A 23,898-nucleotide genomic window follows, 5' to 3' on the forward strand; every position below is an offset into this window, starting at 1 on the left:
TTTATGTTTGTCCTCACTGTGATGGTTGCACGTCCAGACTCCTGGGAACACACAGATACAAAAATGCATTTTGTCAAATTGCTGAAATTGCTAATTTCCAAAAAAAAAAAAAAATCACCAGAACCGGAACCTGGGGATTCAGATGCACTTCACTAAACATTAGCTGCTCAGGGAGCCACGGTCAAACCACACGAGACAGTTTTCTTGGATGTCATGGAAAACCTGAAGGCCCTCAGTGAAGAATATTTTTAGCATTTTGCAATAGCATTGCGTGTGTGCAAGGATTGCAAGGTTATGATGCTTGCTTTTGATAACTATAGGTTGGGGAGTTGCTGAAGTCTCAAAAGGGAGCAGGGTGTTACAGATAGTGAAGCCAAGGATGTGTGGAGGGGTTGTTCTTCAGATGCGGGGTGGACATGCCATGAATAGACTGCATAGGTAGAAGATGAGGATAGAAGTGTGCAAGGACACAGTTAACTGATAGAGGGGAGACAGCCCTGAGGGGAGGGGAGTGTTGTGTCTGTCTCTGTCTTCTCTTCTCTGTTCCACACACAGAAAAATCAGCTGTTGCCAGGCAGGAGTGATGGAGGTCAAATGGAGTCAGATAACCACGAAGGAGGCGCCTGGGCGAAGGCCGGTCGGGCAACAGCCAATGAAGAAGAGTTCAACCTACATTCCTTGCTTTCTTTGTGTAACAATAATAAAAAGACCGGGTTAGGGGAGGTTAGTGTGTCAAACTTTGTGAACTGGCACAGCTGCATGTTGTTGTCAGGGTGAGATAGTTTGGACCCGGAGCTCTGTAACGATCCTCTTTTAATTTTGTGAAAGCTTGTTTAATAAATTAGTGAAAAGAATTCGGAATTTGTCTCCTGCATTAACTTCATCAAACGAATGCGCGAGTTTACTTGAAATGAGAAAAGGCAGTAAACTCAACATCAGTGCCACTGTCACTGTCACAATTCCGACTGAGAGCAAACACTTGGCGACAGTGGCAAGGAAAAACTTCCTTTAAGAGGCACAAACCTCAGGCAGAACAGGGCTCCTGGTGGGTTTGGCTCATTGTGGCTCATTGTTTATTTCTAGTGTAGCTGATAGTATCCAGCTGCCCAATCTCCATTTCCATTTACCATAGCAACGAAATTCGAACCCAGACCCTCAAAGATAGGATAAGACACAGTCTCTGGCAGCGGCGCACCGTCAGAGCAAGCAAGGCAAGCAGTGCTTGCCTAGTTAAAGCTAAGAATAGACAGAAATGAGAACAATACTGAAGTTGAAGCAACATTCCTCCTTCTCATATCAGCTTTGTCATATAAAGGATCTGATGCATGCTTGCATTCATCATGTAATTTGCTGCCCACTTGTTGTGGTAGCAGGGTATTGTCCCTGCAACCTAGCTTGCCTTCCACCCGTTGTATCTATTGTTTCTGTCATTTTCGTGGGTGTGACCGTGTCCGGTTGACAAAGGAGCTGGAGCTGGAGCAGGAAGGAGAAAGGTGAAAATGTCCAGGCAGAGAGCAGCAAGATGGAGGAGAAGAATCATGAGATTGGACAGGCCCTGAATTCATGAGAGATTTGATTTGCTACTATCTATATTAACTGAAAAGGTATGTTTTAGTCTGGTCTATATTTTCGTGGTCAGTGTAGTACACAGCTGAATTGTTAATTGATCAAATAGCATAATAAATATTTCCTGAAGCTAATGGTAAATACATGTGGATTACACAGCAGTCCTGTGATTATAATCAAAAATAATGAAAAAAAAATGGTGAATGTCTGTTATATCTGTTACCCTGTGTGAAGGATGCTGACAATATGGTCACATTAAAGTTATTGTTTCATAGTGCTATTTTGGGTTATTTGACGTTGTGTTGTGTGAGCTCGTCATGCATAGTCAGTGTGTTAGCTGCAGTAGATTCAGATCAGCATGCTGCCAGGAGCCACCAGGAGCAACAGAAGAGAAGCTGAGTGACGTGCTGGTGTGGAAGGGATCTGCAGAAAAAACATGTTTTACACAATTTTAAAAGACGTCTACCGAAACAATCCAGTATCCATTTCAAATGTACGCTTCCTTTAGAATCTTTTTAGCACTTTATCTCCCTGTCAAAACAAAGTGAAGTTGAACTCTTTCTGACTCACTCAGCTGACCTGTAGCTATGGTGTAATACAATGCATGCCATAGTTGCGCTTGTGCTTAGATATATGGTAGTTCAGTGGTTGAGAAAAATACACTTTACATTTCACAGCAATACTGCTAACTTCTTACTAAAATTGTGCATTAAGCGTTAAGAGGCAGCAGCAGCAAATAAATGAGCAAATCCCACTGATTTATCATCTCTGTCCAAGATCCACAGTAAGTTTGAGAAGTTTGAAACAGAATATCTTTACACAAGTAGAGCAGCTGCTTTCAGGAACAGCTCAGTGTGTATGCTGTGTACATAGCGGGTGAGAGAGAGGGTGAGATGAGGCTGGCAACTGGAGCAGAGAGTTTGCTAGTTAGTTTTCATTATACATCTGCGCAAGCATATATGCTGCAATATCATAGCTGATCTCACAACAGTAGAAGCTGAGTCAAGGAAGGCTTGGCAAACATGCTTTTGCTATAGCTAGTCACCCATCAAATATCCCAGGATTATCATCAATGTACATGTGTAAACCTGTAAGAAAAGCTGCTGTCCTCTCTGCTTGACAAGCCCACAGCCTTTGTGAACGGGACACGATCATGCCCACATAAATAAATATACGATTATGGCACAAGGCAGGCTCTGGGTAGCTTGGCGGCCGAGACTCTGGGTCGCTTGGCATTGTAGGCTCTGTGGCCTTGGGCAGATGAGTCTCAATGGAGCTGGACAGCTGAGTCTCTGTGGGAAAACCCACGCTTCCTACCAGGGGCCCTGACCCCTACATATCTCCAGACAAATGGTGAGACCCAAACAAAGGGGACTGCTCAAGGTTTTCAGGTTCAGGATCAGATGGGGGCCAGCCGGCTCAGGGACAGGAGTAGACAGGAGGCTGGGGTGCAGATTGGAGACAAGCAGGTAGGAGGCGAGCCGACCTGGGCTGAAGGTTTCCCAACAGGGATGCATGCTGGATGCTAGCAGTCCAAGGGCCAGCTGACCGGAGTGCAAGCTGTAGGTTAGCTGACTCAAATCTGAACATTCAGAATTTTAGCAGACCGTGGAATAGACTGTTAGCTAACCAACTGGCTGGAGGCAGATTTTAACCAGTTTAGAGATTGTTTCCCCACATGCCAACCTTGGGGCAGCATCATTGTACATGTACTCCCTAGTACAGGCTGTTTTTCAGGGCCTATACCAGCATACAAGGGATTAAAATAAATCATGACTCCTTGAGGTAACTTCACAGTCTCTGCAGAACTAACAATACATGGCTAATGAGGGGGGCTAACAGTAAGTGACGATGACGACAGTGTAGTGAACAGGGAGTTTCATTTGGTGTTATTTTTTGATGTACTAGTCTTTAAGTCATCAGACACAGCACTCTCTCAGAAGGCTGCACAGAGCTCAGCAGAAGACACTCATCTTTGGAATAACATGGAGAGTGTGGTGAACTGCTGTAAGCTTGACATTCTACTTAACCTTTATCGGTTTGCAATGAAAATCAAAATTCCTATTGACAGGTGTATTAGAGACTGATGTGTGTGTTTGCTTAGAAACTAGATGGCAGATAACTACTCACTGGTTGATGGTGAGTCACAGCTTCGAAAGATCAATGACCAGGTCATTATTGTGCAGATCCTGGTGATGATTTTTCTCTGCATTGACTTGTTGCTCATCATAACCTTTTTTAAAAAAGAGTGCTTTTACACAACAACACGTTACATCTTATTTGCTGTTACATTGCTGTCAGATAGTCTGTTGTTATTCTTCTCTGATATCCTGCTCCTTTTGAGCTATTTTCACTTTACCATGCAAGTTTGGTTGTGTATTATTATCTGTGTTTTTATGTTTTTGTTCACTTTACTCACACCAGTTACTCTGACAGCAATGAGCTTGGAGCGCTATGTGGCCATTTGCATGCCCCTGCGCCATGGAGAGTTGTGCTCCACACGCAGCACTGTGCACTGTATTCTCATCATCCATGGCATCAGCTTTGTGCCCTGCATTGTTATTTTCACCATGTTCTGTGCAACAGCATTTCTTAGTTTCTATAAACAATATCAGGTTTGTTCATTCGAATTGTTTAGTTTACATGTATGGCAGGATCATGTTAGGTCAGCTGTATATCAGTTCTACTTCTTGGTCATGTTTATGATCATTGTTGTCTCCTACATTAAAATAATGAAAGTGGCCAAAGCTGCATCAGGAGAGGATAAAAAGTCAACATGGAAAGGGCTCAGAACAGTGGTTCTTCATGGTTTCCAGCTGCTGCTGCTTCTCATCCAGCTGTGGTGCCCATTCATAGAGACTTGGCTACTTCAGATTAATTTAAGGTTGTTTGTTCTAGTCAGGTATATTAATTACATTATGTTTTATCTTGCACCAAGATGTCTGAGTCCTCTCATTTATGGCCTTAGAGATGAACTTTTTTCTCAGGCACTGAAAAAATATGCCTTCAGTGGCTTGTGTAAAAGAAATGTTATTTGACAAGACTTAGACTAATTATTTTCTGACAGAAATTCACATTGCAATCATTTATTTCAATTGTCATTTAATTAAAACATATTGCAAATAACTGTGTGTGTTCGTAAATCACTTTCTAAATACTTAAATGGTAATTATTGTATTATTTTGGAACCAAGGCCTTCTTTTCTCATACATTTGGGTGTGAATGATTGAAAGGGAAAAAAAAACTGAAATGTTTGCCATTATGTTTGTCCTCACTGTGATAGTTGCATGTGCAGCTCCTGGGAACACACAGATACAAAAATGCATTTTGTCAAATTGCTGAAATTGCTAATTTCCAAAAAGAACAACCAGATCGTCATAAAAGACTTCACTAAACATTAGCCACTCAGGGAACCACGGTCGGAACAACACAAGAGAGTTCTCTTGGATATCATGGAAAACCTGAAGGCCCTCAGTGCCACTGTCACTCAGCTCAACATACAGATAGACCACGTGTTGTGTAATTTTCACTAAAAAGTATCAAGTATTGTAAAAAGTGGTCAAAGCATCATTAAAAATACATCCTGCAATGTATTATGTGATCTAACATGATTAAGATGTATTCTGCACTGCAAAGTATGTGGGAGCAGTCACAACAGAAGTTATCTCAAGGCACTTTCCAATTGGAGGAGATCAAGACCTTCTCTATAAAGTATAGGAAAGAAAGAGAACCAACAATTCCCACCGAGAGCAAGCACTTGGTGACAGTGGCAAGGAAAAACTTCCTTTAAGAGGCGGAAACCTCAGGCAGAACAGGGCTCCTGGTGGGCGGCCATCTGCCTCGATGGAGCTGATGACAGTTTCATTGATGTCACCCTTGCCTCTCAAAGTGGTATTCCCATTCAAGAACTCACCTCTCCTAAGACTATCAATGCCTTCGATTGGAAGACTGCTCTCTAACGTAACTCAGGTAATCACTGTGAAGTAATCCAGCTATTCCTGATTCCCTCTCCTCACACTCCGCTGGTTCTGGGTCAGTCAGGTTTGTTTACTACATAATGTTTTTTCTTGTTTTTTCTTTCATACACTGAAAAGCTATAAAAGAAATACTATTTGACATTTAAATTAAAACCACAGTTGTTACTGCATGCAATTGTTCATCTGTGACAAGTGTGGATGTTAATGTACACTGCAGTCAAACATCTTTAAGAAGGAATTTAATTGAGCTGGAGGAATTGAGGGTTGTTGATACTGACAAGCCCTCCATCTTTTTCCTTATTTGTCCTTTATTATTAGGTCTTTAGGTCTCTGTGGGGGATGAGACCATGTTTCTCCACATGTCACACACAGGTCCCTATTGTAAGGAATGGCTCATTCTTAGTCTGTCTCACCCAAACTGGAAGACACAAAAACCAGTCCTACTAGTTACTGTATATCGTCCACCTGCCCCTTACTCTGTGTTCTTATCTGAGTTCTCAGACTTTTTATCTGAGTTAGTTCTCAGCACAGATAAAGTTATCATGGTGGGTGATTTTAACATTCACATAGATGTTGAAAGTGACAGCCTGAGTATTGCATTTAATTCATTATTAGACTCAATTGGCTTCTCTCAGCATGTTAATGAACCCACTCACTCTTTTAACCATACCTTTGATCTGGTTCTGACTTATGGGATTGACATCGAATATCTAACAGTTTCTCCCAGAAACCCTCTTTTATCTGACCATTCTCTGTTAACATTTGAGTTTTCAGTCATGGACTACAGAGCATCTGGGGAAAAAATCTATTACAGCAGGTGTCTCTCTGACAATACCATTAGCAAATTTAAAGAAAGAATCCCATCAGTACTTAGCCCACTGCCATGTATCAATGCAGTAGGGAACAGCTCTCTTAACTTCACATCCACACAGGTTGATGATCTTGTTGACAGTACTGTAGCCTCACTGCGTGCAACTCTAGACACTGTGGCCCCTCTGAGGAAGAAGGTAGTGAGTCAGAGAAGGCTAGCTCCATGGTACAACTCAGAAACACGAGCTTTAAAGCAAAATTCAAGGAAACTAGAAAGAAGGTGGCGTTCTACTAACCTGGATGAATCTCTAAAGGCTTGGAAAGACAGCCTATTGGCATATAAAAAAAGCCTCCGTAAAGCCAGAACATCCTATTATTCATCATTGATAGAAGAAAACAAGAACAATCCCAGGTTTCTGTTCAGCACTGTAGCCAGGCTGACAGACAGCCACAGCTCTGTTGACCCATCTATACCTTTAGCCCTCAGCTGTAATGACTTTATGAGCTTCTTTACAAATAAAATTGTCTCTGTTAGAGAAAAAATTCACAATCTCCTCCCCACAGCTGGCTCAGATGTACTGTCCAGTTCAGCAGCCTCAGAGTCGACTGTAACTGGCTTATATTTTGACTGTTTCTCTCCTGTACATCTCCCTGAGCTCACTTCAACAGTTTCATCATCTAAACCATCGTCTTGTCTTCTTGACCCCGTTCCAACAAGGTTGTTCAAAGAAGTTTTTCCTTTAATTGACACCTCTATATTAAGTCTGATTAACTTATCTTTATCAACTGGTTATGTACCGCAGGCTTTTAAAGTTGCAGTAATTAAACCTCTACTTAAAAAGCCTACTCTTGATCCTGATGTTTTAGCCAATTATAGACCTACAGTTGTATGAAAAAGTTTGGGCACCCCTTAGGAAAATCATTTTATCAGTTTGTCACTTGCTGAGCTTTTGAAGCAGCAACTTTATTTTAACATATGTTATACCTTATGGAAACAGAAACATCTCAGTAGTGAAATCATTCTCATTGGTCCAACAGAAACATTTTTATGTGTATTTAAACAAAAATAGGCATGTGCATAAATTTGGGTACCCCAAAGAAATAATTCCATTAATATTTAGTAGAGCCTCCTTTTGCTGCAAGAACAGCCTGTAGACGCCTCCTATAGCTACAGACAAGTCCCTGAAGTCTGGCAGGTGGTAGTTTGGCCCATTCCTCCATACAAAACGCCTCCAGTTCAGTCAGGTTTCTTGGTTTCCGTGCGTAAACAGCCTGCTTCAAATCAATCCATACATTTTCAATGATGTTAAGGTCTGGGGACTGGGATGGCCATTCCAGAAGATTGTACTTGTGCTTCTGCATGAATTCCTTGGTGGATTTTGAACAGTGCTTAGGATCATTGTCCTGCTGAAAGATCCAACCCCGGCGTAGCTTCAACTTTGTGACAGATTCTTGAACATTCTTGTCAAGAATCTGCTGATACTGAGAGGAATTCATGTGGCCCTCAACTTTAACAAGGTTTCCAGTCCCTGTGCTAGCCACACAGCCCCATAACATGATGGACCCTCCACCAAATTTCACAGTAGGCAATAAGTTCTTCCCATGGAATTCAGTGTGTTTTTTTCGCCATGCATACCTCATCTTGTTCTGACCAAATAACTCTATCTTAGTCTCATCTGACCACAGTATTTTTTTCCAAAATGCTTCTGGCTTGTCCAGATGTGCTTTTGCATATCTCATGCGACTCTTCTTGTGACGAACACTCAGGAAAGGCTTTTTGCGCATCAGCCTTCCAAAGAGCTTTTCCTGGTGCAAAGTACGCTGGATTGTGGAACGATGAACAACTACACCATCAGTAGCCAGATGTTCTTGTAGTTCTCTGGAGGTGGTCTGTGGCTTGTCTGTGACCATTCTAACCATCCCTCGCCTGTGCCTTTCCAGTATTTTTTTTGGCCTACCACATCTTTCCTTCACAAGGACTGTTCTTGTGGCCTTCCATTTCTGCACCACATTTCTGACTGTGGAGACAGACAGTCCAAACCTTCTTGATAATTTCTTGTACCCTTCTCCTAATTCATGATAATGAATTATCTTAGTTTTTTGGTCAGTGGAGAGTTGTTTCGATGCCCCCATGTTGCCACACTCTAAAAAAGAACCTAGGACAAGTGCAACCAGCAATTGCCTCTGTTAAATAGCCTTTTTCATGATTGGTTCCACCTGTCTTTGTAATTGAAGGTCTCACAAGCTAGTCAAAGCAATTCTGTGCTGTAACCTGTCAGCTATAAATCCCTACAGGTCTTGAAATCAATGTTAGATTAGAAGGGCATTAGAAGGGTGCCCAAACTTTTGCACATACCATTTTTTACATTTTAATTTATCATAATAAAACTATGTAATGCTATTCTGACAATTTTGGTCTGGAAAACACTTAAATGTCTACATCTCTGTAGGAAATCAAATCTTGTTGCTGTGATCTTCTTTTATAAAGTTAGAGCAAATTATCATGAAATCTTAGAGGGGTGCCCAAACTTTTTCATACAACTGTATATCCAACCTCCCCTTTATTTCCAAAATCCTTGAGAAGGTTGTTGCAAACCAGTTATGTGATTATTTGCACAGGAATGGCTTGTTTGAGGATTTTCAGTCAGGTTTTAGAGTCCATCATAGCACAGAAACAGCTCTGGTTAAGGTTACCAATGATCTCCTCATAGCTTCAGACAATGGACTTGTCTCTGTACTTGTCCTACTAGATCTTAGTGCCGCATTTGACACCATTGATCATAAGATTTTATTACAGAGACTAGAACATATGGTCGGCATCAAAGGAACCACACTAAGCTGGTTTAAGTCATATCTGTCAGATAGACTCCAGTTTGTTCATGTTAATAATGACTCCTCTATCATCACAGAAGTTAGTCATGGAGTTCCACAAGGTTCTGTGCTAGGACCAATGCTCTTCAGTCTATATATGCTCCCTCTGGGAAACATTATTAGGAGGCACCAGATGAATTACCATTGTTACGCAGATGACACCCAGCTGTACTTATCCATGAAGCCAGGTGAGACTAACCAGGTAGCCAAGCTTCAGGTGTGTCTTAAGGACATAATTTCTTACTCTTAAATTCAGACAAAACTGAAGTTATTGTAATTGGCCCAAAACACCTCAGAGATACACTATGTGATAATATACTGACTTTGGATGACATCACCTTGGCCTCCAGTGCTACAGTCAGAAACCTTGGTGTCATTTTTGACCAGGACTTGTCCTTTACCTCACATATAAAGCAAGTCTCTAGGACAGCCTTCTTCCACCTGCGCAATATTGCTAAAATATAGCAGACCCATTCTATGTCTAAAGGATGCTGAAAAACTAGTTCATGCATTTGTTACCTCAAGACTGGACTACTGTAACTCTTTATTGTCAGGATGTCCCAAAAATTCAGTAAAAAGCCTCCAACTGATCCAGAATGCGGCAGCACGAGTACTGACAGGAACTAGGAAACGAGATCACATCTCTCCTGTGTTAGCCTCTCTGCATTGGCTCCCTGTAAACTCTAGAATCGAATTTAAAATCCTCCTCCTCACCTACAAAGCCATTCATGGTCAGGCACCATCGTACCTTGGAGAGCTCATAGTTCCCTATTTTCCCAATAGGACACTTCGCTCTCTAAATGCAGGTCAACTTGTGGTTCCCAGAGTTTGTAAGAGTAGAATGGGGGGCAGAGCCTTCAGCTATCAGGCTCCTCTCCTGTGGAACCAGCTCCCAGTGTGGGTTCAGGAGGCAGACACCCTCTCTACCTTTAAGATCAGGCTTAAAACGGTCTTGTTTAGTAAAGCTTATAGTTAGGGCTGGCTCGGGTATGTCCTGACCCATCCCTTAGTTATGCTGCTATAGAGCTAGACTGCTGGGGGATTCCCATGATTCACTGGGTGCTCTCTCTCTATTTCTGTCTCTCTCCCCCTTTCTCTCTCGATAACTTCATGCCATTAACTTTGTATTTTTTCTCTCCCGTAGTTTGTGCTTCTCCTCTCTCTCCCTCTCTCTGTCCTCATTCTGCAGGTCTCTCTGCCCTGGGAGCGGCAGGACCCAGATCCACCACTACTCATCTTTACTATTAACCACTGTTACCTGTCATTATTATTGATAACACCATTACCGACACAGCTGTTCCTGGTCTCTCTCTCTCTCTCTTCTCTCCCCTCTCCTCCCCCTCCCCCTCTTTCTATCTTCTCCTAAACCCAACCAGTCGAGGCAGACGGCCGCCCACCCCGAGCCCGGTTCTGTTGGAGGTTTCTTCCTGTTAAAAGGGAGTTTTTCCTCCCCCCTGTCGCCAAGCGCTTGCTCTTTGTGGGAACTGTTGGGTTTATTCTGTAACAAAGTAAGGTCTTGACCTTACCCTGTAAAGTGCCTTGAGATAATGTATATTATGATTTGGCGCTATACAAATAAAATTGAATTGAATTCAATTGTTTATTTCTAGCATAGCTGATAGTATCCAGCTGCCCAATCCCATTTGGATTTACCATAGCAACAAAATTCGAACCCAGACCCTCAAAGATAGGATAAGACACAGTCTCTGGCAGCGGCGCACCACCAGAGCAAGCAAGGCAAGCAGTACTTGCCTAGTTAAAGCTAAGAATAGACAGAAATTAGAACGATACTGAAGTTGAAACGACATTCCTCCTTCTCATATCAGCTTTGTCATATAAAGGATCTGATGCATGCTTGCATTCATCATGTAATTTACTACCCATTTGTTGTGGCAGCAGGGTATTGTCCCTGCAACCTAGCTTGCCTTCCACCCGTTGTATCTATTGTTTCTTTCATTTTCGTGGGTGTGACCGTGTCCGGTTGACAAAGGAGCTGGAGCAGGAAGGAGAAAGGTGAAAATGTCCAGGCAGAGAGCAGCAAGATGGAGGAGAAGAATCATGAGATTGGACAGGCCCTGAATTCATGAGAGATTTGATTTGCTACTATCTATATTAACTGAAAAGGTATGTTTTAGTCTGGTCTATATTTTCGTGGTCAGTGTAGTACACAGCTGAATTGTTAATTGATCAAACAGCATAATAAATATTTCCTGAAACTAACGGTAAATACATGTGGATTACACAGCAGTCCTGTGATTATAATCAAAATAATGAAAAAAAAAAAGGTGTATGTCTGTAATATCTGTTACCCTGTGTGAAGGATGCTGACAATATGGTCACATGAAAGTTATTGTTTCATAGTGCTATTTCAGGTTATTTGACGTTGTGTTGTGTGAGCTCGTCATGCATAGTCAGTGTGTTAGCTGCAGTAGATTCAGATCAGCATGCTGCCAGGAGCCGCCAGGAGCAACAGCAGAGAAGCTGAGTGATGTGCTGGTGTGGAAGGGGTGTGAGAAGTTTGAAACAGAATATCTTTACACAAGTAGAGCAGCTGCTTTCAGGAACAGCTCAGTGTGTATGCTGTGTACATAGCAGGTGAGAGAGAGGGTGAGATGAGGCTGGCAACTGGAGCAGAGAGTTTGCTAGTTAGTTTCCATCTGCGCAAGCATATACGCTGCAATATCATAGCTGATCTCACAACAGTAGAAGCTGAGTCAAGGAAGGCTTAGAAAGCATGCTTTTGCTATAGCTAGTCATTGATTGATTATCATCAATGCACATGTGTAAACCTGTAAGAAAAGCTGCTGTCCTCTCTGCTTGACAAGCCCACAGCCTTTGTCAATGGGACACGATCATGCCCACATAAATAAATATACACATACATACATAGAAGAATAAAGATTTGTTGTAGCAGATTTTGGCTTAAGAGGATCTTTCTGTTAGACCACTTGGTAATCATTCACCAATCACCATAAGGGGACACACTATAAAAAGTGGGTCACTCTCGTGTGCTCTTCCGTTCCTGCTGAGAGCACGCGCCTCGTTTCCGGCGCACCTTGCTTCCGCTTTGCCGCAGGTAGGAGAGAATCTCCATTATTGTTTGCAATTTGGCATGTCCTTGTTGCGAGGCTGCTTATATTGGTTGCTTAAGACTTTATAGATCTCCTGGCTGTTGCTTCCCGTGTGCTGAGCAGTGACCTTTCTGCTGATCGCCGCTGGTAGGTTCCTCCCCAGTTTCATTGTGCCGCAAACTTCCTGCCGGTGGCATTTTACAAACAGTTTGGCTTCAGGTAATGACTGGGGTATCAGACTAGCGCCTGCAGATTCCCTTGTCTTCCTGCGGGTGAGAGCTCACGCTGCCCGATTGGTATGTAGCCTACTCTGACATCAGTTTTCTATTTTATTTATCATTTCGGTTTAATTTGATTTGTATGCATTGTAGGAACTGGCCTGCTGTTGGCGTTCGCAGCCTAATTGGAGCGACAGCTGCTGTCGTGGCGCACACAGCAAGGACGCTGCTGCTTTGCCTCTGGCTGTTTTCCTCTTAGTAGTTTGGCCTGTAATCGTTTAATGTTTTTTTGTGTTTATTTTAACCTGGGCCCATTTTAAGTGTGAATGGTAAGAAATGTGATCGTGAGCAGGATTCTATTTGTGGTGTTCTGATTTATTTGTAATTTTGTATCTACGTTTCAGCCTGGTTGTTTATTTTTCTTTCTGTTTGTATTATTTGTGATTTATTATTTGTTCCAGTAATACAGCTGCCATCCAAGCAGCCTTATTCAGGTATGGTTTATGTTGTGTGAGTGCAGTCACACAGCTGTTTATTAACAAATAGTTTTGTGTAGTTGATTTTGTTATACATATGATTTGTAAGGTGGGATTACCCTTTCATTTCACTTTAATTTGTATATCGTTATATATGGTTTAAGTGCTGATTTATTAATTGAGTTGACTATTTAGCATTAATTAGTTTCTTGTTTTCTTAAGTTTATTTTCTTTAGTTTACTTTCATTTTTTTTCCCTTGCTTACACCACTGGCAGGAGGCCATTTTGAGAGCTGCTGATAACCAGTGTCAAGGTTTCAGCATTCGGCCACTGAATGGTTTATATTTTAGGTTGGAAGTTGTAATCCCCTAATTATGTTTTGTTTGTTTTAGGAGCTGGGCACCTGTGGTGGTGGGGCCCTCTTTTTGCAGTCTCCCGGTATTGACTTCACTTGTGTGGGTGTGTATGCACGTGTGCTTTCGGGTGACTTCTCCTGGGATCCTTCTTCCGTGGACCTACCCTGCCACTAATAAGCCCCTAAGCTCCAGTTGCTTTCAGTTACCCTGCAACTGAGTGAATTGTGTTTTAATGATCATCCTTATGTTACTAAATTGTTAATAAATATTATTGATGGATGGAACCATGTCTCTGGCCTCCTGAGTATAACGAACCTGTATGCCTTTTTGAAATATCTGGTATCAGTTGAGGGTTCGCAATTCCTTGGGTGAAATTCCCAGGGTGACGTTGTCGGATTACAGTATTTGTTGTAATGTATAAAACCTAGAAGTGTGTGTCCTCCTCCCCCTAGCACTCGCGTCACCACACATACATACATACACAAAAATAAAGTCCCATTGTTACGAAATGGAGATTCTGGTAGTTTACTCCAATTTTGCCTGTGTCTATTTGGAGCTGACCATTTGACCCATGGTCTGATTGTACATCTCTTTGTTGTGCTAAAAACCGTCTGTTTGTGAAAGAAGTATCCTTTGTCACTGTTTCCTATCAATTTGACAGCTTGATGGTGGGGAGAGTAAGAAAGGTGACATTCTTGGGTCCGTAACTCTACTTGTCCTCTCTATGAACCTCTTTAATGGCTTGTAACTAATGCCAGGCCTGGTATGTCCGTTACATTTCATATTATAGCAATATGAAATACGTTTTTATATCCTTTTTGGAACACTTTGAAACTTTCCCAGGTGTTCAACTCAGCTGATCCTGTTTGTGAGGTATAATTTGACCTGCACAAACTTGTGGTCTCAAGATCAACATGGTGCTTTTTGTGGTAAGGGCAATTTGTTTTTGTTGTGCCATCAGCATTAACCACACAACCATAGGATTAACAATTTATAATTAGGGCCAATGGCACGCATGATGTACGCGTTTCCCAGCAAAAATAGACGAGGAAAAGAACTGTTGATAGTCCTACTGACGCAATACTAGCAACATTCCATAAATTTGACACCTTTCACTATATTTCTACCAAAAAATAAATCAGAAATGAATTTACAATGACAAGAAATCCAACATTCAAGTAGCCTGCTAACTCTATGTAGTAAGCTAGAGCTGACAGTAGCAGTGAGGCAGCAGACACACAGCCGGTGCAGGCAGGACGTCAGTTGGGTTGGCCGACTCAGGGAACAGGCCTGAAATCAGGGCAACTCAGGAATAGGCTCAGGAACAGACGAGACATTGGCTGGGACTTCTAACACGGAACAGACAAGAAGTCAGCAGGGACCCTCAACAAAGGAATAGGGCATTGGTTATGGCACAAGGCAGGCTCTGGGTAGCTTGGCGGCCGAGACTCTGGGTCGCTTGGCATTGTAGGCTCTGTGGCCTTGGGCAGATGAGTCTCAATGGAGCTGGACAGCTGAGTCTCTGTGGGAAAACCCACGCTTCCTACCAGGGGCCCTGACCCCTACATATCTCCAGGCAAATGGTGAGACCCAAACAAAGGGGACTGCTCAAGGTTTTCAGGTTCAGGATCATATGGGGGCTAGCTGGCTCAGGGACAGGAGTAGACAGGAAGCTGGGGTGCAGATTGGAGACAAGCAGGTAGGAGGCGAGCCGACCTGGGCTGAAGGTTTCCCAACAGGGATGCATGCTGGATGCTAGCAGTCCAAGGGCCAGCTGACCGGAGTGCAAGCTGTAGGTTAGCTGACTCAAATCTGAACATTCAGAATTTTAGCAGACTGTGGAATAGACTGTTAGCTAACCAACTGGCTGGAGGCAGATTTTAACCAGTTTAGAGATTGTTTCCCCACATGCCAACCTTGGGGCAGCATCATTGTACATGTACTCCCTAGTACAGGCTGTTTTTCAGGGCCTATACCAGCATACAAGGGATTAAAATAAATCATGACTTCTTGAGGTAACTTCACAGTCTCTGCAGAACGATACATGGCTAATGAGGGGGGCTAACGGTAAGTGACGATGACGACAGTGTAGTGAACAGGGAGTTTCATTTGGTGTTATTTTTTGATGTACTAGTCTTTAAAGTCATCAGACACAGCACTCTCTCAGAAGGCGGCACAGAGCTCAGCAGAAGACACTCATCTTTGGAATAACACGGAGGGTGTGGTGAAGTTCTGTATTCAGAGAAGCTTGACATTCTTCTTAATCGGTTGGTAATAAAAATCTAAATTTCTATTGACAGGTGTATTAGAGATGTGTGTGTTTGCTTAGAAACTAGATGGCAGAGAACTACTCACTGGTTGATGGTGAGTCACTGCTTGAAAGGATAAAAAATGAGGTCATTATTGTGCAGATCCTGGTGATGATTTTTCTCTGCATCAACTTGTTGCTCATCATAACCTTTTTTAAAAAAGAGTGCTTTTACACAACAACACGTTACATCTTATTTGCTGTTACATTGCTGTCAGATAGTCTGTTGTTATTCTTCTCTGATATCCTGCTACTCTTCACCTATTTTCGCTTTACCATGCAAGTTTGGTTGTGTATTATTATCTGTGTTTTTGTGTTTTTGTGCACTTTACTCACACCAGTTACTCTGACAGCAATGAGCCTGGAGCGCTATGTGGCCATTTGCATGCCCCTGCGCCATGGAGAGCTGTGCTCCACACGCAGCACTGTGCACTGTATTCTCATCATCCATGGCATCAGCTTTGTGCCCTGCATTGTTATTTTCACCATGTTCTGTGCAACAGCATTTCTTAGTTTCTATAAACAATATCAGGTTTGTTCATTCGAATTGTTTAGTTTACATGTATGGCAGGATCATGTTAGGTCAGCTGTATATCAGTTCTACTTCTTGGTCATGTTTATGATCATTGTTGTCTCCTACGTTAAAATAATGAAAGTGGCCAAAGCTGCATCAGGAGAGGATAAAAAGTCAACATGGAAAGGGCTCAGAACAGTGGTTCTTCATGGTTTCCAGCTGCTGCTCTGTCTCATCCAGCTGTGGTGTCCATTCATAGAGACTTGGCTACTTCAGATTAATTTAAGGTTGTTTGCTATAGTCAGGTACATTAATTACATATTCTTCTTTCTTGCACCAAGATGTCTGAGTCCTCTTATTTATGGCCTTAGAGATGAACTTTTTTCTCAGGCACTGAAAAAATATGCCTTCAGTGGCTCGTGTAAAAGAAATGTTATTTGACTAGACTAAGACTAATTATTTTCTGACAGAAATTCACATTTCAATAATTTATTTAAACTGTAATTTCATTAAAACATATTGGAAATAATTGTGTGTGTTTGTAAATCCCTTTCTAAATACTTAAATGGTAATTATTGTATTATTTTGGAACCAAGGCCTTCTTTTCCCATGTTTTTGGGTGTGAATGATGGAAAGGGAAAAAAACTGAAATGTTTTGCATATAACTCTGAATGATTGAAGAGTAGCTGTGGGAAAACGCTGACAAACAGATGATGGCTGTGATAAAGGAAGAGATGGAGGACGCATGGGACAAGCGTTTGTGACTCATTATTCCACAGAATGTGCAAAACGGCCCTTTCTGCAGGCAAATCAACAATGTTTAAAGTGCATTTCCAAGATCTGGGTCTTAGTTCATCTTGCTATTGTTCTATAGATTCCAGGGTCTTCCGGATCAGTTTTGGGTTTATGTTTACTCGCAATAAAAGAACCTGTCAAAACAAACATTAATTGTATGTTTCTACTCTCACAACATGAATGTGACAATGTTAATCACAAATTAAAATTCAAGCATGGCCCTGCAGTCCACTGCATTGCCCAGCAGAAACTATCATGACCTTTACATATTGGTCTCATACAAATTAACATCTTTGGTGTTTCTGTTTCAGTGCTTCCTCCACATGTAACTGGGCCACTTTTATGTTTGTCCTCACTGTGATGGTTATACACGCAGCTCCTGGGAACACACAGATACAAAAATGCATTTTTTCAAATTGCTGAAATTGCTAATTTCCAAAAAAAACAATACACCAAATTGTAACAGAACAATCTGAGATTCAGATGCACCTCACTAAACATTAGCCGCTCAGGGAACTACGGTTGGACAACACGAGAGAGTTCTCTTGGATGTCATGGAAAACCTGAAGGCCCTCAGTGCCACTGTCACTCAGCTCAGCGTAAAATGGACCATGTGTTGTTGTGTAATTTTCACTAAAAAGTACCATGTATTGTAAAAAGTGGTCAAAGCATCTTTAAAAATACATCCTGCAATGTATTATGTGATCTAACATGATTAAGATGTATTCTACACTGCAAAGTATATGAAATGTAGAATTATGCACTTATAATACATCAACTATGTTCAAGTTTGAGGAATAGAATTATATGATTAGAAGTTTGTAATAAGATGTAACTTATTTTGAATAAAGTTCATTAAGTCGGAGGACCACTGGAAATATAGGTGTCAGAGGCAGGGAAAGTTTGATACACACCAGCTAAATGGTGAATAAACTCTTGTCTCTCCACCAAGGTTTGAAATCAGTCACCAAATACTCTAGAGTTTAGAATCCTGCATTTTTACTCATGGCTTCTCAGAAAATATGAAAGATGAGTTGGCTTTGATAGATGAAGTCTCTTGAGGCTTTACTTCCCCTTGCCACCAGATTAGACAAACGAATGAGAGAAAGACGTTGAGAGAAAATTAATTGTCTGCAAGCCCTGCATCCAGCTCCCCAGGTCCAATCACCCTTCAAACGGGCTTCACCTGCATCACACTTTCACACTCTCCCCTCAAAAACTCACCCACCAACTCTGGAGAGGAGCCCATGCACTTTGACACGACTCACTCCCGCGGAGAGTCAGGGAAGGTCGCTGCATCTACTGTGGTCAAGGTGGACACGTCGTCTCATCCTGCCCCCAAATGCCAAAAGCTTAGGCTCAACAGAAACTGGAGGAGTTCTGGTGAGCCAACTCAATTCCTCCCCTGCTCGAAGCAGTGCTCATGTGGGAGCAGTCTTCCATCCCTCTCCAATCATTAAATCAAATCACAACAGAAGTTATCTCAAGACACTTTCCAATTGGAGGAGGTCAAGACCTTTTCTATAAAGTATAGGAAAAAAAAGAAATTCACTCTTCCATGTGTCCCTGCTCAAACCAGTCTCATTCAGTCAACCAGTGCTGCTGCATGCTATTGCTGAAGCTTTTACGCCATTACCTGCTCATTACTCACCTGCAGTTAAAAAATGATCAACTCCTAAAACCTCCCGTACAACTGTGTAATTAATCTTGTCCCTGGAGCCTCTCTCCCTACCAGCCACCTTTATGACCTCCCTTGCCCTGAAAGGGAGGCCATGGAGAAATACATTCATGAATCCCTGGCGGCTGGACTCATCCGACCTTCATTATCTCCAGTAGGGGCAGGGTTTTTCTTTGTGAGTAAAAAGGATGGATCCCTGCGGCCCTGCAGAGACTACACCGGCTTAAATAACATTGAAGTAAAGTACCCTCTTCCCCTCATTGATTTCGCTTTTGGTACACTCCATCAAGCCGCCATCTTCTCAAAATTAGACCTTAGAAATGCCTACCATTTAGTGCGAATCAGAGAGGGGGATGAGTGGAAAACAGCTTTCAACACTCTCATCAGTCACTTTGAGTACTGTGTCATGCCATTCGGTCTTACCAATGCCCCAGCAGTTTTTCAGGCCCTGATTAATGATGTTCTGCGAGACATGTTAAACAGGTTCGTTTTTGTGTACCTGGATGACATCCTAATCTTCTCCCGTAACCTGAAAGAACATCAGCAGCAAGTACAGTTAGTTCTCCAGAGACTTCAAAAAACAAATAGTTTGTAAAGGCTGAGATGTTTCACTGGGATTCTGAGAGTTTTATAGGTTACATTGTGGAGAAGCTCTAAACCAGAAACCTGCAAGGAGCTCCGGCGTTTCCTGGGATTTGTCAACTTCTACTGTCGCTTCATCAAGGATTATAGTAAGGTGGCTGCACCCTTAACAAGACTCACATCCATGTCGCTCCCATTCTCCTGGTCCTCTGAAGCTGAGGAGGCTTTTGGAGATTTAAAGACTTTGTTAACCAGTGCTCCTATCCTCATGCACCCTGATCCAACCCTGCAGTGTGAGGTGGAGGTAGATGCCTCAGACACTGGGGTTGGAGCGGTATTGTCTCAAAGGTCACCCCAAGATCAAAAGTTGCATCCATGTGCCTTTTTCTCCCGTCGTCAGTCCCCTGCAGAAAGGAATTATGATGTCTGGAACCAGGAGCTTCTGGTGGTGGTCCTGGCCCTGGAGGAATGGAGGCACTGGCTGGAGGGGCTGAACATCCATTCCTGGTCTTGACAGATTCAATTTTACCCTGACCTACCGGCCGGGCTCTCGGAACAGCAAACCTGACGCCCTGTCCCGTCAAACAGAACGAGAGAAGTTTGGTCCTCCACCCAAACCCATACTGCCAGCCTCCTGTGTCATTGCTGCCACCACCTGGGAAATCGAAATGCTGCTGAAAGAGGCTCAAATCACTCACCGAGATCCAGGTAATGGTCCTCCTAACTGTTTGTTTGTTCCTGTCCCTGTACGTTCCCAGGTACTCCAGTGGGGGCACTCATCAAAGTTAACCTGCCACCCAAGCGTCTTCCAAACCCTCTCCTTCATCAGACAGCGGTTCTGGTGGCCCACCATCTCACGAGATATGAGAGAATTCGTAGCTGCCTGCTCTGTTTGTGCCCAAAGTAAGGTTTCCAATCAGCTACCACTGCTATCACTGGTCTGCCTGCCTCTGGAGGTAACACCTTGAATTTTCCAAGGCTGTGCACTTTGTCTCCCTCTTCAGAAACAGCCACTGGTTCAACATGTGTTCCGCATCCATGGAATTCCCAGCGACATAGTGTTTGACCAGGGGCCTCAATTCACCTCCCTGGTATAACGTTTTATTTCATTTCCTCTGATTACTACTGCTCACCCGTGTTTCTCCCTTCTCCAGGGTTTCTCCTGCTCTAGTGCTGCTGCTTGCCCCTGTTCGGATTGCCTGCACCCTGCCACACAACTCACCTGCCATAGCCATGCTGCACCTCCAACCCAGCCATGCCTGCCTTCTTCATGCTGCAGGACCATTGCGGTCCACATCACTCTCCAGTGGATACCTACTACCATTCCCTTGAGACCACAGATTCCAGCTTCCCTCTTTTCCTGGAGAATATTCTACTTATCCATAATCACAATAAATCTTTATTACACCACAGCAGTTTGTTTGAGTCTGATTCTGCACAGGGGTCCAAACTGAGAACCCACACACCACAGCCCTTCCACAGTCCATATTACAAGTTCCTGAGACCAATATGTCTACAGTCAGTGTTTGTTTGCTACTAGAAATCTTTCAGTTTTCTTGATGACTACAAACTGTCATGTCCAGAGGGTATTTTTAAGGCCCCAGCACCATTTCATTTTGTAAATCTGTTGACTCTTATTTGATGTTATCTGCAAAAGCCCACAGAGACAGAAATTAATTACAGGCTGCAGGACCTGATGTGTTGGTTGTTTGACAGACACACTCTTTCTCTGTCTATTGTTTGTGTGTGTGTGTGTGTGTGTGTGTGTGTGTGTGTGTGTGTGTGTGTGTGTGTATGTATGCGCGCACACGCATGAGAAAGTGTATCAGCTTCATTCTATGGCATTAAAATGGCTGCAGCCTTTTTGTGGCATACAAGGTAACATGTTACACCCCAAGTTACACTATAAGCACAGAATGCCACACTAAACTTACTGTTAAGTTGAATGTCAGAAAGGGAGTATTTTAGGGAGTGAATTTCCCCACTGTGGGACTAATAAAGGCGATCTTATAACATTAACTATGAACTGCCAAATGGGTGTTTAAATTAGGTAAATTTTATTTTGATTTTACTTCATTCTGAATGCAAGGATTCCAATATTATTGGATATTTTGGCTTTTCACCTGTTGTTTGTGAGTATAAACTATGGAGAAACAAGAATGAGAAAATTGAGCATCTGCAATACTTTTTCTGAGCTAAATACTTAATAAATAAAGTAATACAACAATGATCAACATATCATTAATTGTGTCATCTATAGAACATTTACATTTTAAAAAGCAGTACACTCTGTACTTTTTACAATAATACAATGCAACATTAAGTCTACTAAAAAATATTATTATGATTCTTTGAGGTCACTTCACAGTCTCGGAGGCACTATAAATAAACAGCTAATGAGGGGGACGAGCAGTAAATGGTGATGACAACAGTGTCGTCAGCAGTGAGTTTCATTTGGTGTTATTTTTGGATGTTCAGGTCCTTAAAGTCATCAGACACAACCCTCTCTCAGAAGGCTGCACAGCAGAAGACATTCATCTTTGGAATAACCTGGTGGGCTTGGTGAATTGCTGTATTCAGAGAAGCTTAGCATTGGACTTAACTTTTTTCACCTTTTTAACAAAAATCTAATTTTCTATTGACAGGTGCATTAGAGAATGACACTTGATTTGACTTTTGGCAGTGCCTCAAAAACTTGTGTTTGCTTAGAAACTACATGGCAGATAACTACTCAGTTGTTGATGGTGAGTCTCTGCATCGACAGATCAATGACCAGGTCATTATTGTGCAGATCCTGGTGATGATCTTTCTCTCCATCAACATGTTGCTCATCGTAACCTTTTTTAAAAAAGAGTGCTTCTACACAACAACACGTTACATCTTATTTGCTGTTGCATTACTCTCTGACAGCATGATACTATTAGTAACTGATATTTTGCTCATTTTGAGCTATTTTCGCTTCACAATGCAAGTTGGGCTGTGTATCATTCTCTGTTTCATGTTATATCTGTATTATACAGTCACACCATTTACATTGACAGCAATGACCCTGGAGCGCTATGTGGCCATTTGCATGCCCCTGCGTCATGGAGAGCTGTGCTCCCCATGCAATACTATTCACTGCATCCTCATCATTCATGGCCTGAGCTTTATAACCATTTCTATTGTTCTCTCCACTTTTATTGCGTCAGTCTCCCTTAGCTTCTACACACAATTCAAAATATGCTCTATGGAGATATTTTTTGTTCACAGATGGCAGGATCACATTAGGTCAGCTATAAGTCAGTTTTACTTCTTGGTCATGTGCGTCATAATTGTGTTTACCTATGTTAAAATAATGAAAGTGGCCAAAGCTGCATCAGGAGATGATAAAAAGTCAACATGGAAAGGGCTCAGAACAGTGGTTCTTCATGGTTTCCAGCTGCTGCTCTGTCTCATCCAGCTGTGGTGTCCATTTATAGAAAGAGCTGTCCTTCAGATTGATTTCATGTTGTTTGTTCAAGTCAGGTATTTTAATTACATAATGTTTAGTCTAGCTCCAAGATGTCTGAGTCCTCTTGTTTATGGTCTCAGGGATGAAAAGTTTTTTCTTGAACTGAAAAGCTACATCTTTTTCTGCCCCTGACAGTGGCCTTACTTTTCTGTTTTGCTATAGTCATGATTTAGAGGCATGTTTTAACTGTGTTCTGTTTCTGCTAATATTACATTTCTATTTTTATATATCTCCAATCATGAGCATGACTTTGATTACATTGCTATGATGAATACATAATAACAAACTAACCCCACATACAATATAATGTCTGTTGGCAAATTATAAAACTACAGTTTAACCTGGACACTTAAAAAAATTCTTACTCTTGTCTGTTATATACTGTATTTAACAAGTCTTTGCCCTCTAAATACTATTGATCTGTGCAGCTAATAACCAACTTACAAATGTTAATGTCAGGTATGCGTTGAAAGGAGAGTTGTCGTAACAATAAAAGCTTATGGTTATTTGTCACCCTATAATATGAAAGTTGCATCTTGCTTTTTGAATACCCTCAAACTGTGGCCACCTTTTTCCGAAATGTGTGCAAAACAAGCACAAATGCCTGTAAAATATACCTGCTTTGTAATAATTGTGTGCTCTGTTCTTATCAGTCATGTTTCTCACCAACTGAAATTAAATAGCCCTATGTTGTATTTTTATACATCCATCCATTGTCAGCTATACTGGTCAGGATTGTAGGGGGTTAGAGCCTACAGGCCTTTTTCACAACATTTTGACTTGTCACAGTAGAAAAAGCACAGGTTTTACAAATTAATATGAATAAATGCTGCATACATATTTACTGTACATGTCCCATTTCTCTTAGAACCGAGGCATTATTGTTTTTAATTTCATCTGTGCTTTTCCATATACAACATGCAAAAGGCTGGATCCAAATTCACTCTCTATGAACTATATTGTGCACTATATTAACTGGCTGCCATTTTACTGAGCCTGACCTCCTGGGAAATCAAACTCATCAGTCAATAGTGCAAGCAGCTTATTATGACTCATAGTTACGTTCTGCAGTAATTATGACAAGAGTAAAGGGGGAAGACAGGTGAGTACATAGAGCAGTAAAGTCTGCATTAGGAGAAGGTTGGAGTGGATGGAGGATAAATGGACTGTACTGACATTGCAC

At 42.0% G+C, this 23,898-nt stretch overlaps 3 protein-coding genes and 1 long non-coding RNA gene across 4 annotated transcripts; all 4 read left to right on the plus strand.

Moving 5' to 3' along the window:
* Positions 1-3,677: 3,677 nt before the first annotated feature.
* LOC139632134 (odorant receptor 131-2-like) lies at positions 3,678-5,221 on the plus strand. The gene has a single exon (XM_071496911.1). It carries the CDS (start codon positions 3,678-3,680, stop codon positions 4,602-4,604), a length of 927 nt encoding a protein of 308 aa, XP_071353012.1. The 3' UTR covers positions 4,605-5,221.
* A 6,818-nt stretch (positions 5,222-12,039) lies between these two features.
* LOC139632120 (uncharacterized) lies at positions 12,040-13,741 on the plus strand. Its single transcript, XR_011693503.1, has 3 exons — positions 12,040-12,300; positions 12,385-12,442; positions 13,382-13,741. It is a non-coding gene; the product is annotated as an uncharacterized lncRNA (long non-coding RNA).
* A 1,804-nt stretch (positions 13,742-15,545) lies between these two features.
* LOC139632362 (odorant receptor 131-2-like) lies at positions 15,546-19,622 on the plus strand. Its single transcript, XM_071497272.1, has one exon. The coding sequence runs from the start codon at positions 15,682-15,684 to the stop codon at positions 16,606-16,608; it is 927 nt and encodes a 308-aa protein (XP_071353373.1). The 5' UTR covers positions 15,546-15,681; the 3' UTR covers positions 16,609-19,622.
* On the plus strand, positions 19,618-23,814 carry LOC139632363 (odorant receptor 131-2-like). Its single transcript, XM_071497273.1, has 2 exons — positions 19,618-19,930; positions 20,377-23,814. The coding sequence occupies exon 2, from the start codon at positions 21,939-21,941 to the stop codon at positions 22,845-22,847; it is 909 nt and encodes a 302-aa protein (XP_071353374.1). The 5' UTR covers positions 19,618-19,930; positions 20,377-21,938; the 3' UTR covers positions 22,848-23,814.
* Positions 23,815-23,898: the final 84 nt, after the last annotated feature.

Source organism: Trachinotus anak, unplaced genomic scaffold, assembly GCF_046630095.1.
Source record: "Trachinotus anak isolate AG129_WGS33_773 ecotype Australia unplaced genomic scaffold, CSIRO_AGI_Tana_v1 ptg000014l, whole genome shotgun sequence".
Lineage (NCBI taxonomy): Eukaryota > Metazoa > Chordata > Actinopteri > Carangiformes > Carangidae > Trachinotus > Trachinotus anak.

What these genes read in the sequence shown, in the direction of transcription:
- LOC139632134 (XM_071496911.1), top strand. Translation starts at nt 3,678, where the DNA reads ATGGCAGATAACTACTCACTGGTTGATGGTGAGTCACAGCTTCGAAAG.
- LOC139632362 (XM_071497272.1), top strand. Translation starts at nt 15,682, where the DNA reads ATGGCAGAGAACTACTCACTGGTTGATGGTGAGTCACTGCTTGAAAGG.
- LOC139632363 (XM_071497273.1), top strand. Translation starts at nt 21,939, where the DNA reads ATGGCAGATAACTACTCAGTTGTTGATGGTGAGTCTCTGCATCGACAG.